Source organism: Sphaerodactylus townsendi, linkage group LG02, assembly GCF_021028975.2.
Source record: "Sphaerodactylus townsendi isolate TG3544 linkage group LG02, MPM_Stown_v2.3, whole genome shotgun sequence".
Lineage (NCBI taxonomy): Eukaryota > Metazoa > Chordata > Lepidosauria > Squamata > Sphaerodactylidae > Sphaerodactylus > Sphaerodactylus townsendi.
Window position 1 is genome coordinate 142,118,374 of NC_059426.1, and position 17,664 is coordinate 142,136,037.

Genomic DNA, 17,664 nt, shown 5'->3' on the forward strand with positions numbered 1-17,664 from the left:
AATGAGAATAAGAGGGGGAAAGGAGCTTGACTAAGTAAGGCCGTTTCCGCACGGCCCATTAACGACCTGTCGCTTAACAATAAAAACCTCAGTCCGCCATTTATACCGCCGCTGCTGCAAAGCAGCAGCGGCGACCTGACTCTTCTTCCCTCCCCCCAGGGCGGCGTCAAGCCGCCCTAAACAACAACCCTTTAAAGGGTTGTTGTTGGGGAGGGAGCGTCTTCCCTGCGGCGCGGTGCGAACCGCGCCGCCGGGAAGACGCTGTCTCCCGTCTCCGCCCCACTCATGGTGTCCTCCTCGTCGCCTGCGGGGCGTCGCAGCCCCGCCCCGCAGGTGACGACACCGTGAGTGGGGCGGGGGAGGGCGCAGAGGCGGCTCCGTGCGGAGCCGCCTGCCGTCTGCCGGCCTCCCCTTCACCTGCTCGCACGCTTGCGTGCGAGCAGGCTCCCGCCCCCTTGCTGGCAGAACTCCTGCCGGCGTGGGGGCGCCTCCTGGCCGTGCAGAAACGGCCTAAGTTACAGATTTTTTGCCCTTTGTGCTCTTATAAAAGGAAGTGAATTCACTAGGGAGCTGCCAGTCGATCCTAATGAGATGCCTTAAATATCAAGACTCCCATGAAGGAATTTGCAGTTCAGAGAGAGCATTTGGACCGAATAGAGGGAAGGAATTCTGCAGCTTGACGATGTGCGTCAGTATGGTGAGCAGTACTTGGCCATAAGGTGGGGCACTGAGCCTGATGCATCTGTTGCCTGCTATCAAGGAAATCAGCACAGAGCCACATAGGCCCTGAAATGATGATGCTGTAGGAGCATCTTCATACAGCTTGATCTGCCACAAAAGTATTGAGTCCAGACATAACTTTTCCGTAGAGCAAATCAGCAGTTCTTGACAGCCGGCTGCCTGCTTTTTTGGGAATCAGAGGCTGTGTCTTTGCATAAGTCGGTATGCTAGTCTGCCAGCATAGCTGTTTCAGTGTTCCTTCATGAAGAAAGGGTGTGCTGCATCAGTACAGCAATGGTGGTTCTTGTGTATTTAAGGGCTCTGGGTTGGTCTGCTTGTTCTCTGTGGACCATCAAACCCTGGGCGTGCATACTTTAAAGGCTTGCAAATTAAAAACTCCACTGCTATATTTGTCTCCTGTGTCCAAGTTCAACAAGGGTTGTAAGGGATAACTATACATGCAGGTGGTTGTTACTTTTATGGTCTTGTTGGCTGATACAGTCTGTAGTTTGAAATGGATTGCTGCTTTAATCTGGGTTAAAAGGGAAGCATTATCAATTCCCTTGTAGCAGAAACTTAAGCATTACTGGGTTTAAGTTGAAGAACTACTCTGTCACAATATTTCCTAGTTTAGATTATTTCTGAGCCATAGGGGATCTTTAGAAGATCACTTGTATGGTTGGCCTAGTAAAATAAAAGCAGCAGGAGCTGCTTTTTTTATAGCTCTCCAGAACTACAGGCACTGACTTCATTATTGAAAATGGATACTGAAATGGCACAGAAAATCCCTTTCATCTTGACTATGAAGTGAAGGGATGCAGCAGGGCATTCAAACAAGTAGTTCTGTGTAGTCCCACTGCTTTCACACATGTTGGATAATGCACTTTCAACGCACTTGAGCATCTGTTTGCAGAAATGCACTAAAAGTGCATTTTCCAACATGTGTGAAAGCAGCCTTAGAGCCAGGTGTGTGCAGAGATAGAGGGGATGGAAGTAAAGGGTCAGCCTGAGAAAAGGGGTAGTTGGTCCCTAAGGAACATGGTGTCACTAAGTGTTTCTTTTATGTGACAGAAAAAAGGTTCTTGGGTTGTGATGTCCAGGAAGATTAACACGGCTTGAAATCCCTCCCTAATGCTACTTTGGTCTCACTTAAGTTTTGCTGCTTTGGGCAAGTTTGTGGTATCGTGGACCAAAGTATACCCAGACCATATGTGAAGACTGGAGAATCCACATACCAGCTATGTGTAAAATAGCACAAGACCCTAAGTAGACATGCCGCTGGTGGCATAGCAGACAACTCCTTGGATTGGTAACCACCTGTTACGCTTGTAGTGGTGTGCTGGCTTTGCTGGTGCAGGACTCATGGTACAATCTCGCATAGAAACCTGAGCTGAGGCATCTGGTACTGTTTCTAAACATCCACACAAGGACTTGGTAAAGCTGTGAATATTTTATTGGTTTATGAACGTTCACAAGCAGTCATGACAGATCCACAGGGAGAGGTCACAAGAAGAGCTTTTTGCTCATCTTCCCTCTAAGTAATAGTCATTCTATACTCAGTAGTCCTGCAGAAGAGAAAGCTGGGTGCAGGAAGTACATATGCAAGCCACCAGCAGTGAGTTTGATGGAATATGACACAAGGCCTCCACCTAGTGGTACTTAACCTAAAATATGACATGAAACTGCGAGGGCTCAAGTTCGTACTGCAGCTAATTGATGCAAGGTGAAATTAAAACAGACCAGTGGAAGAGATCAGGCAAGTGCTGATGAGTGAAAGGTAAAGCACTGCTTGACAGGTGACCCAAACAAGGGAGAAAGGAAGCAAGGGAGGGACCCTCCCCCCTCTAGCCTCATTTAGGACAGCAATATTTAAAGGAACAAATGCTGAGATTCTGCTTGCATCCTTCAGGCAGCATTAAAACCCTCAGGCAGTAGCCTTGCCTGGCCTGTGCCTTTTTGAATTATTGGGGCTTTTATTAAAACTAGGATTCTTGGAAGGTAACTGCAGGAGCATAAATGCCTTTCCAAGGCCTAACTTCTCCTCGCGGCTGCTATTGCTGTCTGGTTAGGAAGCAGAAGTGGAGCAACTCAAGCCTGGACCCCAGCCCAGCTGTGTCCATTTGCTTTTGAGCAACAGCACTGCTAGCACCACCCAAGTCATTAAGCTTGGGGATCTTTGTACTGAAGCACAGCAGCTTCTGGAAGGACGTGGACCATCTCATGCCACAAACTGAACTGCAGTGCCCTGTACTCGGCGATAATGTGCACACACCCTCCCCTTGTTCAGCTTTCACTATGCAACCAGCTTGTTCCATTGGATATTGCTGAAAAAAGGGTGTGCCTTGATCTTTTTCACGCCATCTTTTCCGGAGCCCAAACGTTGCTTGGGATCATACTTCAGCAGCTGGAAGGGAAAGGGAAGGAGGCTCAGATTTCCTGTTTTTCTAATCACCCCTTTTAAACCCCTCTCCCCTCCATCTCCCCTGCCCCACGGCCGCTACCTTAGGCAAGCTGGCTAAGCTTCTCCTTGAGAAGATTATTCTCACCTCTGATAGTAGACATGAAGCAGAATGGCTGAGTCTTTCTGGAAGATGCAGCTGGGTGTGAGGATAAATCCCTGAGGGGTGATTCTGGGACAATGACTGTCAGAGATTAAAATAAATGCCGCTTAGGTAAGCTTATCACATATGAAGTAATGGTTGTAGATTTCCATGACGTGTTACTATATTAATGTTACCTCTTGACAACCAGGATGTGAAAAATCCAGTCCTGCAATGAGGTATATCAGCTTTTGGGAGTTCCCAGACCCAGCATGACCCTTCACCATCAACTTTAAGGCCTTCCTAATAGTTGGCCCAGATTCTCAGCTACTCACCGTTCCACTCAGTAACTCATAGAGCAATGCTCCAAAACTCCACCAATCACACGCGTCTGTCAGCTCAGAAATTCCACCCACCTCTGCAGGGAAAAAAAGGAATAAGTAATAGATGCTGAAAAACAAGAGCATGCCTACCGGCTTTTGATTTTCTTCTGCCTCTACCTGCCTAGGCCAATCCTCTGAGAGAACTGTATTCCCAACAAATGGTGAACTTCTCAATGTTTCATGGTCAGTATACCTAAGAAGGAAAAGGCAAGTGCTCTCTCCCCCTTACCTGGAGCACAGTACAATTCTTCCAGGGCTTGGCTGCAGTACTGTGGCTCAACTTCCGTCCAGCGGCCAAAGTATGTGAGACGGATGTGACCTATGAGATTAAAAGATGTGATGCAAACCTTAGTTGTATGGCAAGTATGAGAAACCCTTTCGCATTTCACCTACAGAGAAAGGAATGATAGAAAAGGAGGAGATGTTTTTGCCTGACAGAGGCAAAAACCTGAAGCACAACATTTTTTCAAGTTCTGGAAACTTTTCCTGCCTTGGCATAGGCCTGCTATTTAAGAGGGAAATTAGAAGGAACAAGAGGAAGAGGGGCTCCTGCGTACACACTGAGGGGCCAGAGGAAGTTATGGGATGCTGGCAGACACAACCACCAACACTCCCAGCTGATAGACCAACTGACTTCAGTTCTACATATTGGGCATTGCTTCATTAAATGCAAGATGTTGATAGGTTGGAGGAAAGATTGTAAAGGGTTGTATTGTAATGGATACTGAAACATGCCCAGTTCACATATGCAAACAATACTACCATGGAAAATAACTACATCACATTGGCTCCTTCAGATGCTGCTAGAATTATCTTGGAAGCAGCTGTGTCTCAATGGCAACTGTCTCAATACACGAGTTTGCAAAATGGAGCAATGTCTGGACAAATGTGCCTTAAGTAATAATCTGAGCAAAGTGGTATATTGGCAATTGCTGTCTTCCCACAATGCTGCAAAGCATTAAGAAGAAGGAAGAGGACAATTCTCAATTAAGCCAACCCTTCAGGAACAGATCGGACACTTTTGCAAACCTCGATGAAGGCCGAAAACTCCTCTTTCATCTCAATAGGAAGCTTACCAGAGGCATCTAGAAGTAGGTTCCGTGGGTTGAGATCCTGGCAAAAAACACCTTGTTGGTGGAGACCCTCCAAAGCCAAAAGAACTTCTGCTGCCCAGTGCTGAATCTGATCCTCATTTATACCCCAGACTCCAGGGTCATTCTTGTTGGAAGCCTGATGTGCTGGTGGGCCATAATGTCCTGGTGATGGCTGTTTGTGCTGTTCCTTATCAGGAACCAATACTTCCTGGGCAAGGCATCCCCTTTCTTTCACTTCTGCTTCACTCCACTGGTTCTCCAGACTGCAGCAATTCTGTATGACAGTTCCAGGGCAGGCGTGCCTTTGCCTTGATAGAGTTGCTGGGGAACGCATAAGCCTAGGTATGCGGCGGCAAGGAGTTGCTGTCAATGACAAGTTGTTTCCTTTTGCTGCCTTTGGGACAGGAACAGAAGCTCTCTCACAAGTTTCCTGTTTTGGGTTTTGCTGAGAAGTCTCTCTCTCAGGTACAGAGCTGTGAAGTGTGTTGTGTGGCAGAAAAGACAGCCTTTGGTTGGCCAAGAGGCAATGTTCTTGGCCCACTGGCTTGATAGTAGATTCTGCAGCACCAGCTAAACTGGGTGTCACACTTAAATTCTTCCCTCCAACAATATTTCCTCCAATGACAGGGCTGGTGTGCCACCTATGATCATTACTGGGTATGACATGTGTGTGATCATGTGACTGTTCAGCATATCTGGATATGTAGTGATTTACAGAAGTTGAGATCTGGCCAGTGCTGTTGCAGCTCTGCCTTAACCTAGAATCAGCTCTTTGGGGGCTTCCTATAAGCTCTTCTTCATGGGCATGCTCCAAAGCGAAGCTGGACTTCAGATTTGTACTGGAACAATTGGACGAATTGTGCTGTGAGTGAAGATGCGACCAGAGAGTACCCCCTGTGTGAAATGGAAGGAAGAAAAGTGATAGGTCTTGCCAACTATCTCTTAGGTTCTACACCCTATGCTCTATCTCATTCCACCTTCCTCCAAAGAAGCTCACAGGGCCATATTTGATTCTCTCATCAGTCCCACCATTTTGTCATCCCATTTATCCCATGAGGTAGGTTTAACTGAGAAAGAATGTATGTCCAAGAATCTACAATATTAGGTTAAAAATGCAGTTGTTGACCCAGAAATAAAAATATACCTAATGAACTGATATTACCACAATCTTACATAAAATGATCGAGGCAGCACTAGATAAGGAAATACCAACTGTGGCGCTGTAACTTGCAGAGGTTTCTTTGGAAAGATCTTCAAGCTCTGTGCTTTGGTTTAGCATCTAATCTTTGAAAGGCTTTTTAATGGTCCTTACTGGTACTGAGTACCAGCACTTTTGGGAGGGGAGAGCCTACAACTTCCTGACCGAACTTTTTAGAAATCACTACAATCTTATATATGAGTACAGGCACTTGTTTAAAAAACAAAGAATGCAGTAGATCATCGTGACCTGGTTATTTCTAGTTCTGTACTTGCTACAGTAAAGTAGTACATAATATTGGAATTGATCTTCAGGAAGCTAAACAGTTTGTTATAAGAGCAGCAACTACTTCGGACACCTATTTGCTCTAACAGCACGCGTAGGAAAGCTATCCTACAACCTGAGTTTTCTGAAATTAATTTTAAGTTCTATTATGCTCTCAGTTGGTTCTTCTTGGTTTAAGGATCTAATTAATACTAGATACTAGATTTGCTCACATAAGTATTTCTGTGTTCCTCTGCATGCAGTTTCCATCTTTCACTGGTTTTCTCTTGCTGTATGAATGGTCTAGTTCACAGGTGTCAAACTCGTGGCCCTCCAGATGTTATGGACTATAGCTGCCATCATCCCCTGCCAGCATAGTTCCAAAGACCACAGGGCTACCTTAGGGCTAGGCTCCCCAACCCCAGTTGGGTGGGCATAGCATTTTAAATTGAATCTTTTGATAGAAAAATCCAGAGGGGTTCTGAATCCCGAAATGATGTACACCAGTTGAGGCTGGAAAAGGGGAATGGATATAAGGCGCTCTCACCTTTCACATGTTCCAAATGAAGGAAGATGGAGTCTTCACTCACATAGTAGCGCAACAGTTCAGTCATGAAAGGGATTCCATGAGGGATGATTGTTTGTCTTCCACAGGTCTCTACATAGGATTTGGTGAGGCTCTGAAACAGAACATAGAACCAGGGACTATATAGTGGCTGCCTAGCTATCATCTATACAGGCATTTCCTAACATGGTGACACCTATGATTCACCTGCATTGTTCATCCAACTATATAACACAATTGGATGGAGGTCCCACAGCTCCAGAGCAATTTAGCTACTTTTCCACTATACCCTTCAACTTTTTCACATTGCTCTAGAACACCAAGTGATTTTTGAGAACTGTCAGCACATTTTTCCCTAGCTGGATTCTTGTCGAGCATTTGCATCAGGGGTAGGTAGACTCTTATGATTTTACAATTAAAAGATGTTTATAGAGGAGAACTAATGCTATGGAATGTCTCCAAAACTTACCTGTGACATCTGGGTAAGTATTACTATAATCGATGTCTGACCTTGTGTACAGGTGAGGGCATATGGCAACCTTTTCATAAGAGACATCCATAAAGCCAGGACCTTTCTTTTGTCTCCTAGCATGCCTTTGTGCTATTTGTGCTACTGCTGCTCAGAAATAGCCAAGGGAGTAATGACAGCCTAATCCTATAAAGAGGCAAGAAAGGCTAAGCAGCAGTAGTAAGAGGGAGCTGGTAAATAATCCAAAGCACCCGGAGGCAAGACATTGATAGGTAAGCGGCAGCCACTGGGAATCACTGAAAAGGAAGGTGAGAATTGGGAATCACATCGGGTTGTATGGTTATGAGGTAATGTAAACTGCCAGGCACTGTACACAGCCAGGTTCTAAGGAAGGAAAGGGGCAGAAGGGGACAGTTTGTATCTGAGGAGCTCTGATTGCTGAGGGATACTCTTAGCCTGTCAGGTATGGGGGAGAGAGATTTTATGTGTGAGAAAGAATAGGTTGCACCATCTCAGGAAGACTGGACCATCACCAAATTTCTGAGTGAACATCTAACAAACAAATTACCTGAATCAACCCAAATAGGGGGAAAGAAACCCAAAATATGAGTTTCTATTCTCCTGCCCCTCCCCCGCCCCCACACCCAGTAGCAGTTTAAGGGAAAGAGGATGATTTTTATCAGGAAAATAGTGAAGTAAGAAAGGGTTAATACTACTGCACTCTCAATTCAAACTGCCTTGTATTCTTATGACTTCTTTTTAGTGGTAAAAGGACACAGAGAGATCCTACAATAGATCCCCCAATGTAACATGTATCTCAACCCTGGGGGGAAAACCCCCAAATCTCTCTTTACCGCATCATTATTCTTTTGCTAATGTAAAAATGTTCAACGTGCTATTAGATCCAACACAATAGCTCAAATAATGTTAGCAGAGAAGTCCCACAGTCTCCTCTTTGCAAGTGGCATCCAGATTTCATATTTTTCCTAGTGGTAAAACTCCCAAGTTCTGATCTTCTAGGGCACTATCCAAAGTGTGTTAGGCGCAGTGGGATTCCAGAACTATGCAATTTATGAATTCTCACTTGTATGTATCATTTGAAGATATTGAACAGTTAATATACATAACCGTTTGCCATTGTGCCTATTTCCTGAAGCTTATACAGTGGAACCTCGGTTTTCGTTGGTAATCCATCCGAAAAGCCTCGATGAAAACCAAAACTGATGAAAACCGAGGCAAACTTTTCCATAGGAACAGTGGCGCCACTCTTCTGGTCACATGGGGGGGCGCAAAATCTTGTCGTTTTGGCGTGCCTTGACCCTGTCCAAGGCACACAAAAATGAGACACCGGGACTGCAGTCTCTTCTGGCCTGCCCGGAGAGGAGGTCAGAAGAGACTGCTGGCTGGGAGCCCAGCCACCAGGGGGAGTCTGGGGGGAGGTACGCACCCCAGACCTTGCCCATGTCCATGGTGACATGGGCAGGGTCGAGGGCAGTGGGGGGTGGAGTCGGGGTGGTGGTGGGGGACAGAGCCTGGGGGGCTCCTGGAGACAATTTGTCTTTGAGCGCCATTTACCTCTGGTTCGCCTCTGCATAGGAATCAATGTAAATCCAATTAATCTGTTCTAGGCACTCCAAAAAACATACCAAAACCACATTTTTGGTGAATAAACATAGTGTTTAATGCTGAAAACAGCACGCACGTAGGTAAGGGGGGGGTTCTCGGGTTTGAACCCCCCCCATTCATGTCCGAAGCTCCGCCCACCCGTTTGTGGGTTTTTAAAGCATTTTAGTGCTTTTTCGGTTTTTGGCCTGCAGGGGGCGCATTGTTTGGACTAGCAGCACCAAACTTTCAGGGATTGTTTGGGGGACTCTCCTGATGATACTGCCCGGGTTTGGTGAGATTTGGTTCAGGGGGTCCAAAGTTCTGGACTCCCAAAGGGGGTGCCCCCATCCTCCATTGTTTCCAATGGGAGCTAATAGAAGATGGGGGCTACACCTTTGAGGGTCCATAACTTTGGACCCCCTAAACCAAACTTCACCAAGCCTGGGATGTATTATCAGGAGAGTCTCTTACTGATACCACCCAGGTTTTGTGAAGTTTGGTCCAGGGGGTCCAAAGCTATGGACTCCCAAACGGAGTGCCCCATCCTCCATTGTTTTCAATGGGAGCTAATAGAAGATGGGGGCTACACCTTTGAGGGTCCATAACTTTGGACCCCCTGAACCAAACTTCACCAAACCTGGGTGGCATCATTAGGAGAGACTCCTAAAGATACCCTGAAAGTTTGGTGCTTCTAGCTTAACAATTGCACCCCTGACAGCAGGCACCCCCCAAATTTCCCCAGATTCTCGTTTTAAATCCACCCTCTTCTGCATGTATTTAAAGGGAGATTCTGAGGTCCTCAGTTTAGAAGAAGAAGAAGAGTTTGGATTTATATCCTCCCTTTCTCTCCTGTAGGAGACTCAAAGGGGCTTACAATCTCCTTTCCCTTGCTCCCTCACAACAAACACCCTGTGAGGTGGGTGGGGCTGAGAGAGCTCCGAAAAGCTGTGACTAGCCCAAGGTCACCCAGCTGGCATGTGTGGGAGTGCACAGGCTAATCTGAATTCCCCAGATAAGTCTTCACAGTTCAAGTGGCAGAGCAGGGAAACCCGGGGAAATCCTCCAGATTAGAATGCACCTGCTCTTAACCACTACGCCACATTGAAAGTGATGCTGTTTCAGGGTGGGGGATAATCCACCCCAAAACAGCATCACTTTCAATGTTCTTTTACTAGGGGCCCCAGATTCTCCCTTTCAGGTGGATTTAAAAGGAGAATTTGGGCTCTCTAGTTTAAACGCCATTGAAAGTGATGGTGTTTGGGGGTGGATTCCAGCATCACAGCAGCTGCCTGGGGGGGCGCAAAACTCAGATTTTGCACCAGGCTCCATTTTCCCTCTATGCCTCTGCCGAGAGGGGAGGGGCAGGGCAGGGCAGGGCAGGGGAGTCTGCTATCCCCGACCTCACCTCGGAGAGCTGCTTTTATAAGCGCTAGGCCAGGGGCGGGGCTTGGGGAGGCGTGGCCATGCCCTATGGGCGGGTGGGGTGTGGCCCCACCCCCGAACCCCCCCATAAAAAATCTATACCTACGTCCCTGGAAAACAGTAACAAACAATAATACTAAGACCAGCGTCAGAGCCAGTGGACCAATATCGCACCAGAAAGCTGTCCAAAGAGGTCTGTTTCTGACGTTTAAGATTTGTCCGAAATGGGGCAAGACATTGTCATTAAACAAGTTGCAGACACAGCCTGCAACAGCTTTGTCCGGGTGATTTTTCTCTACAAACCCCTGCATCTTACTGCAAATCAATGAAAACTGAGGCAAATTTTTCACTGAAAAAATAGATGAAAACCAAAACCGATGAAAACCAAAGGCAATAAAAACTGAGGTTCCACTGTACTAAACTAGACCATGCGTGCAATTCCTTTGTTATGGATAGATTATGTACTTATGCTCCATGAGTATGACAAACATGCACAACGGGTGATTACTGTGTGCCTTAACTGTCCAGCTCACATATACATATTGTGTATCTGTGGCCACAATCTCTGTGCATTCTCTTGACGTGTGCAGGCAAGGCTAAGGACTCTCAGCCCTTCATAATATGAGATTTCACACGCAAGCCTAGATACACAAATGCTTCAATTTTCATTGTGGATGCACAAGAACACTATAAAAGTGGCTAAATTCTGCATTTGTAAAGATAGTAAAGGATATACAAAAGAAAAGGAATGCCTCTGTAGAAACTGATTTTAGGAAGCTTCCCAAATAGAACATTATAGACTCACCTCTGTTGTTGCTTTACCAAAACCAAAGAAAGCATAACTAAGTCAAAAGGAATTTTGAATTTCACTGATCCTGGAAAACTTCTGTGTCTAGCATTGTCAATGGAAGAGAGAAAGAAGGGGCACATACCTTCAGTATAAAGGTCTTCCCAGTTGCTGGGTCCTGCACTATCTGCACCTGCAAACAGTATAAAAGCACGTATAAACAGTACTATCACGAATGAAGAGTCCTTTAGCAATTTCGAAAACAACTTAATTTCTGTTGTAGGAGTTCTTGTATACCAGTGCCAACTTCCTTAGATGCATGCGGTCATCTAAGCAGCAACAGATGTGTTGGTTGTTAGCATGTCTCAAGATTCTTTGCTGCAACAAACTAATGTGGCTCTTCTGAAACACTACCTGCCAACTCAAGCTAGATATTTCAGATGCAAATAGTTACCTTGTCAATTACTCCTACAACTTTACAGTGCCTCAGGTTTTCCACTGGTGTCCTGAGTGTCCTAATTGGCCGAAAGCGAAGGCTGCTGTAACCCTGTTAATCAACAAGAAACACAGCTGAGAAACCATCAAGGGCAAAGAAGACTGGATGGGACTTTATCCATGCAGAGTGAATCGTAATGAAGCATACACATGGAAATCCAGTGTCTCTCAGTTACATGAAAGGAAATCTACTAGGAATCACTACACTATAACAAGAAAATCCAAATTATAGGCTCAGTAATTCAGAAAATGGACAATGTTTGCATTTTCAGTGTCCTTTAATGTTGATTCCCAGATTCCAGATGTTAAAGTACTATGAATTATACATCAAGGAGAGATTAGGAATATGTGAGCAACAGAGACAAGGGGTTTTACCTGTAGAAGTGGCACAGGGATCTTTGCTTAGCACTGAAGGCTTGCCTAGTGCCCATGAGAGCCCGACAGATCAATTTTTAAAAAATTTCCGAGCTTTTACCAGACACAGTTTATTTTATGGTTGAAGGCTTTTATGACTGGAATCACTGGGGTGTTGTGTGGTTTCCGGGCTGTATGGCTGTATTCTAGTAGCATTTTCTCCTGTTTCACCTGCATCTTCAGATCCTCTGAAGATGCCAGCCACAGATGCAGGTGACACGACAGGAGAAAATGCTACCAGAACACAGCCATACAGCCCAGAAATCACACAACACCCTACTGTTCATTTTGCTTAAATTACAGGCCTCTCTCTATGGTAGCATAGTTGTCAACATGAGCAATTAATATTAAAATAATAAAAATAAACACAATGTTAAAGTACAGGTAGTTAAACAGTACATCTGATAAAATGAGCCCTTTGTGGATGGAGCGGTATAAAAAATTAAATAAATAATAATAATAAAATATCTTAAAATCACACATGAAAACAGCAAACAGCATAAAAATTCATAATGAAAAGGTGATGGATAATTTAAAAGCAACAAAAATAAGCCTCTAGGAGAAGTCAGTTGGGCTTCCTCTACCATATGTACTTTATTTTTGTACAATTTTTGGGGTTTTGAACAAGTTGCAGATTGAAGTTAGTCTCCCCCTTACTCAACTGTGCAAAAATGTTATTGGTATGTCCGTATTCAGGTGATGCAGATTCCATCTGTGCATTTCACATTTACTGCACTCCCATTCCCATTTTGTGCACATGAGGTTTGTTACTAGAAAAAAGTACTGGCCTACATTCCTACAAGGCCCCATTTCCTTCCTCTCTTCTCACCATATTAGTGGAATTTCCATTCCCTGAAGTCCGTTGTAGGTGGCAGATGAATATTTCCTCGGCACGTTTCAAGTACTGGGTGATCTTGCGCTTCACAGCTTCACGGCGCTCCTTGTTAGGATCCACTGTACAAGAATTGTAAGCATTAATCATTTTAGCCCTTAATCCCCAGCTTTCCCCCAAAATCATAATATATGTGCCTGCTAATCAGGGCACTACGGAATTGGTATTAATATTTTACATTCTGCACTTGGACATTTTAAAATCTGTGCCACAAAAAGCTGACCTTATCTAATGAAGCACTTTATCTAATGAAACACAATTTCTCCACTGTTAGTAACATAATATATTAAACTAGAAAAACAGAAATAGAAGCCGATAACGGCTGTAAAACTACATAATGACATAATGCAGATTCTATATGCAACCTAAAAAAGTATCTTAACATACCGTCCAGATACGTTAATGTTTCTGTTACTTGCATTTTACATTTTGTGCTTTGTTTTCTGTTGAATGTTTTTAGTTGACGTCATATTACATGCCATAAAAATAGAGCAATAAGCCTATGAAGGTTTATTATAAGGCAAAGCATTATCCAGAGCTTTGCAAGTCATCTCTTAAATGGGCTAAAGGCATCTCTACTTTGTACAGCAATCCTGCATATTATCTTCTGAAGGACTACATAAACTTTGATATGCTATGCTGAAGCCTTTTCATTTTCTGTTCTGAATACTGATTAAGAGCAATTCATAAGAACTTTTAAGATACTTTTCTAGGTTGCATATAGAATCTGCATTGTGTCATTATTTAGTTTTACAGCCAATATCAGCTTCCATTTCTGTTTTTCTAGTAAGTTCAACATATCATGTTGCTAACACTGGAAAATTCATTTGTGTTTCATTAGATAAAGTATTGTGTTTGTTAGATTGCTTGTTAAGCACTGTTGTACCAGATGCCCTTTTCCCCTTGAAATTGAGCATATTTGCATATTTATCATATATTGCACACGGGCTGCAATTCTTGTTCTATTTGCAAAGCTAGTTACGTGAGGGAGGGCATGGACCTGGTACACACATGCAGCAAAATGAGGTGGTAGAGTCTTCAACAGGAACAATGGACTATACCGTCTTCTGACTGCACAGCACATGCCTTACATTAAATTTAAAAAATCTCCCTCGAAAAAGAAGAAAAGCATCAAAGCTACAGTTTATTGTTGTTTTAAAAAAGGGGGGTATTCAAAAATTATTTCCCCAATCCACAGTTTGAGATAACCCAGTTTAACTCTGCCACTTCAGGATTCCATTATATGTTCCTTGAGTAGGTTACACCAAGTAGCTATTCGGGAGGCATTGGATTGGATCCCATGGAAGACTTCCATGTATGCAATAGACTTTCCTTATGAGGAATTACTAAAATTACTCATCATTGTCTGTTTGTACTAAGCCTCACTGTAAGCCTCACCGTATCCTCGCTATCTTTTCTGTGTGTGCAAGGCCTTTTTTCCTGATACAAAGCAAATTAAATTAAAATCATATGGAACATTGGTTGTACACTCCATTGCTCCATATTATTTAATTAACAATTAAATTGAAGAACTGTGTGTTGCTGCACCCCTCATACTTGCTTGTGCAAGCAGAATTGCTCAAAGAACATTTTCCTTTCTGCTCAATGAAGGCTGGATCTAACCTGGAAGCAACATATGAAATCCTACCCCTATGAAGCCATAGCTAGTAGAGTCTACCACCTCAAGATTTCACCATTCAGTGACCAATGCAGGGCGCCAAATCTCATTCTTCCCTGCAGGCATCAGCTATATACGTTCAAGCATTATATCTGTAACCGTATAAGCTAGGAGCTTGCCTTTTATGATATGAAATGTCAGATTCTTTAAAAAGCTGAATTCTCTGGCAAAGGTTTTGTGCATTTTCTGTACTCCTTCAAGTATATCCTGTCCTGAAAAAACACCCAGCATTATACAGCTCACACTTCAAGATCACTGTCTTGCTTCAGACAAGAGAGTCACACCATCTGTTCTCTCCATGTTTTAAATTCTCAACACCCTAGATTGCCATATCTATTGCTTTGCTTTATGTCATATCAGGAAGATGATCACCATCCACTCACATTATTCTATGCTTCCCATGTGTCAGTTTAGCTCTGCATTGATCCCACCGCTGTCACAGCAATCACTATGACCAACCAATCGCCTATTAGCAGCATCACAAACAATCTTTTTCCCAATGCTGTGCTTTTCAGCACACTTCCTGTGAAATCAGTTGCTTTGAAAGCAAGGAGACTACCAAGCAGATGTGTATACAGTCAGCATGACACCAGTCTTTATGGTCTTGATCTCTTAACATACTCTACTACGGGTAGTCTTCCTATTTATAGTTTGACTTAATGGCCATGCACAGACTTATGAATACAGCCATAAAAGTTGTTAGCCCACCAAAAGAATGTACTATTTAGCAGGTTTACACATTTATGTTAGCTTAAAGTAACAAAATAAATTTCCCCCAAGCAACCAGCCTTTTACATGTTTGGCCAAACACACTGCATGGTTCCAAGATCCACTTATCGAAGGACCTCTCACAAATTCCCCTCCCTTTTTTCCCTCTCCCATCATACCCTGAACCCCATTGAGCAGCACATCTACGCCATTCTTGTAGTGGTTGAATGCCTCTTCGTAGTTCTCGTTCACGTCCCGCTCCAAAGCCAAACGGATCTGCTTCGCTGCATCCAACAAGTAATCACGCTTCCCAGTTCCATGTACATCTGCGCTCCCTGGTGTGACTCGACTCCGAATTTGCTCAAGATATACTCGAGCCTGGGAGAATGCTTGTGTGCAGTATTCCGACTCCATGACCAAACAGGTACCCACAAGCCAGTTGGTTTAAAAAACCACCATTCTCAAGAAACTCTTACCAACCTATTTGCTGCAAAACTTGAAATAAAAAGAATTAGAAGCAGGATACAAACAAGAGGAAGCACTTGCAGGCAAGACATGCAGCTCAACCTTATGTATATTTACTTGTAAGTAAGCTCTCCTGTGCTCAGCGTGATAAATGTGGATAGGAGTGCAAGCTGTCACCCAATTAAAGTACATATTGTAACCAATTAATAATTAGTTGATTAAATACACATGAATTTGTTTATAAATAAAGATACCAGTGCTAAAGAACAGGGTCATTTTCTCTATTTTACAGCAACCACCATCTGAGAAGAAGCATTTCTCATTTGCCTCTTCTAAGACAGTATCTGCTACTTGCCATTTTTTGTAAACACTTGCATTAAAAATAAACTTTTAAAAATGCTGTCTTGGTAATTAGGGGCATATTTTGAATCAGTTAATGGGTTGTTTAAAAATATACTTCCAGTGGAAAGAATTGCTATGGTACATAGAGTTATGCTGTATGAAATAATAATAGATCAGTTATTCAAGTTACAGTTGGAACATTAACTTGAATAGGGTTTTTTTCCCTGCCCTCATATTTATTTATTACATTTACCATGCATCTTTCTCACCAAGACTCAGAGCAGATTGCAGAAATATCTTATTTTCCAATTATTTGAATGAATTATTTCAAAGATCAGTTTAACTTCTGTAATTCAAAATTAAAAACTGCTTAATCCAACCAATTAAGGTTTAACCAAAAAGTTCTTAATTGATTAATCTGAGCAGTGAGGGAAGTAGACATTGTAGCCATGTTGGGCAGAAATGCATCTAGGATGTTCAACCGCAAAGAGGAAAGGGAGAGTGAGATTAAGATTCAAATTACCTTACAGAAGCCACCATTTCTCAGATGCAGAAATGAAACACAGAAGTGGGTATTTTTGGTTCTCCTTACGGTCTGTGGGGAGCAGACAGGAAACAACGCAGCTACAAACTGTTTGTAAGGGCTCCCCCTTCCAGGAACTGTTTCAACCCATCATGTTCAATTAACTTGATCTCACATTATAGTGCTATGGAGATACTGCCAGTCATTGATGCAGTTCCCATTTCCTCCCATGCAAAGGCACATCTCAAGCTTGGCAGGGGCACTATCACGACAGTAGCTCACAGCGCCAGCATCCCAGCAGGTTTCTGCAAGGAACTGTTGCCAAGAAGGCCACTGTGAAGATGCATCCGCTGCTGGCTTTGCAAGACAGAGGAGATGGCTGCATCCCCGGTCTGGAGTCTGCACCAAGAACCTTTGCTCCCTCAAAAGAGCGGGGGAAGATGCACGCAGGCAATGCAAGGAAAGCAAATGAGGAAGCCCAGCAGCCCCACCCGCCAGGAAAGACAGCATTGCGATGGACAGAGATCTTGACGCAGGTGGGCGATGGACGCAGGTGGGATCGGGGCAGGAAAAGGGGCAGATCCTTGCAAGGCAAGGCAGTACCTGTTTGAAACGGTCCCCGGGGAAGGCTCCGGAGTCTTCCTCACCTGCTTCCATCTCCGCGCCGTGCCCGCTCCTGCCTGCCTGAGCATCACTTGGAGGCTGCAGCGTGCCGGGAGAGGGGGGGCGAGCGGTGGTCCACGGCTCTCCTGATTGGCTGCAGATGAGCTCACCGGCCGGACTTCATCAGAAAGCACCAATCCCCGGTGTGCCGCCTCACCTCCGGCTTCTTAAAGGGCGGCCGTGACAGCCGCAGGAATGACGCGTTCGAAGGGGGAAGCCTCCGTTTGATCTCATAGAAGGGGGCGGGGTTTTGGAAGGGACTTTCCTGAGTGAGGGCAAAGTGGCTGTATTAAAGAGGGCAGCAATAGCAGCAGTATCATATAATGGTGTGTGTGAGAGAGGGGGGGGATTTGACTCAGACCGGCCGCCGAAGCTGGCCAGATCTGTCCAAACCTGGAGGCAGCTTTCAAGAAACATCATACCTACCTACACCTGCT

The 17,664-nt window shown here is 44.3% G+C and overlaps 1 protein-coding gene across 4 annotated transcripts; it reads right to left on the bottom strand.

Annotated features, from left to right (window-relative positions):
- Window positions 1-2,155: 2,155 nt before the first annotated feature.
- Window positions 2,156-17,295, bottom strand: RPS6KL1 (ribosomal protein S6 kinase like 1). 4 transcript variants are annotated; one of them, XM_048485688.1, is made up of 12 exons: window positions 17,168-17,295; window positions 16,565-16,636; window positions 15,414-15,729; window positions 12,786-12,910; window positions 11,502-11,594; window positions 11,193-11,240; window positions 6,747-6,879; window positions 4,720-5,631; window positions 3,873-3,962; window positions 3,596-3,678; window positions 3,267-3,362; window positions 2,156-3,124 (listed from the first exon to the last, which is right to left on the bottom strand). In XM_048485688.1, exons 3-12 carry the CDS (start codon window positions 15,646-15,648, stop codon window positions 3,014-3,016), a joined length of 1,926 nt encoding a protein of 641 aa, XP_048341645.1. In that variant the 5' UTR covers window positions 15,649-15,729; window positions 16,565-16,636; window positions 17,168-17,295; the 3' UTR covers window positions 2,156-3,013. The 4 variants fall into 4 exon arrangements, with proteins under 4 accessions (XP_048341645.1, XP_048341646.1, XP_048341647.1 ...); XM_048485689.1 differs by having other exon boundaries at window positions 17,212-17,283; XM_048485690.1 differs by lacking the exon at window positions 16,565-16,636 and having other exon boundaries at window positions 17,168-17,272.
- Window positions 17,296-17,664: the final 369 nt, after the last annotated feature.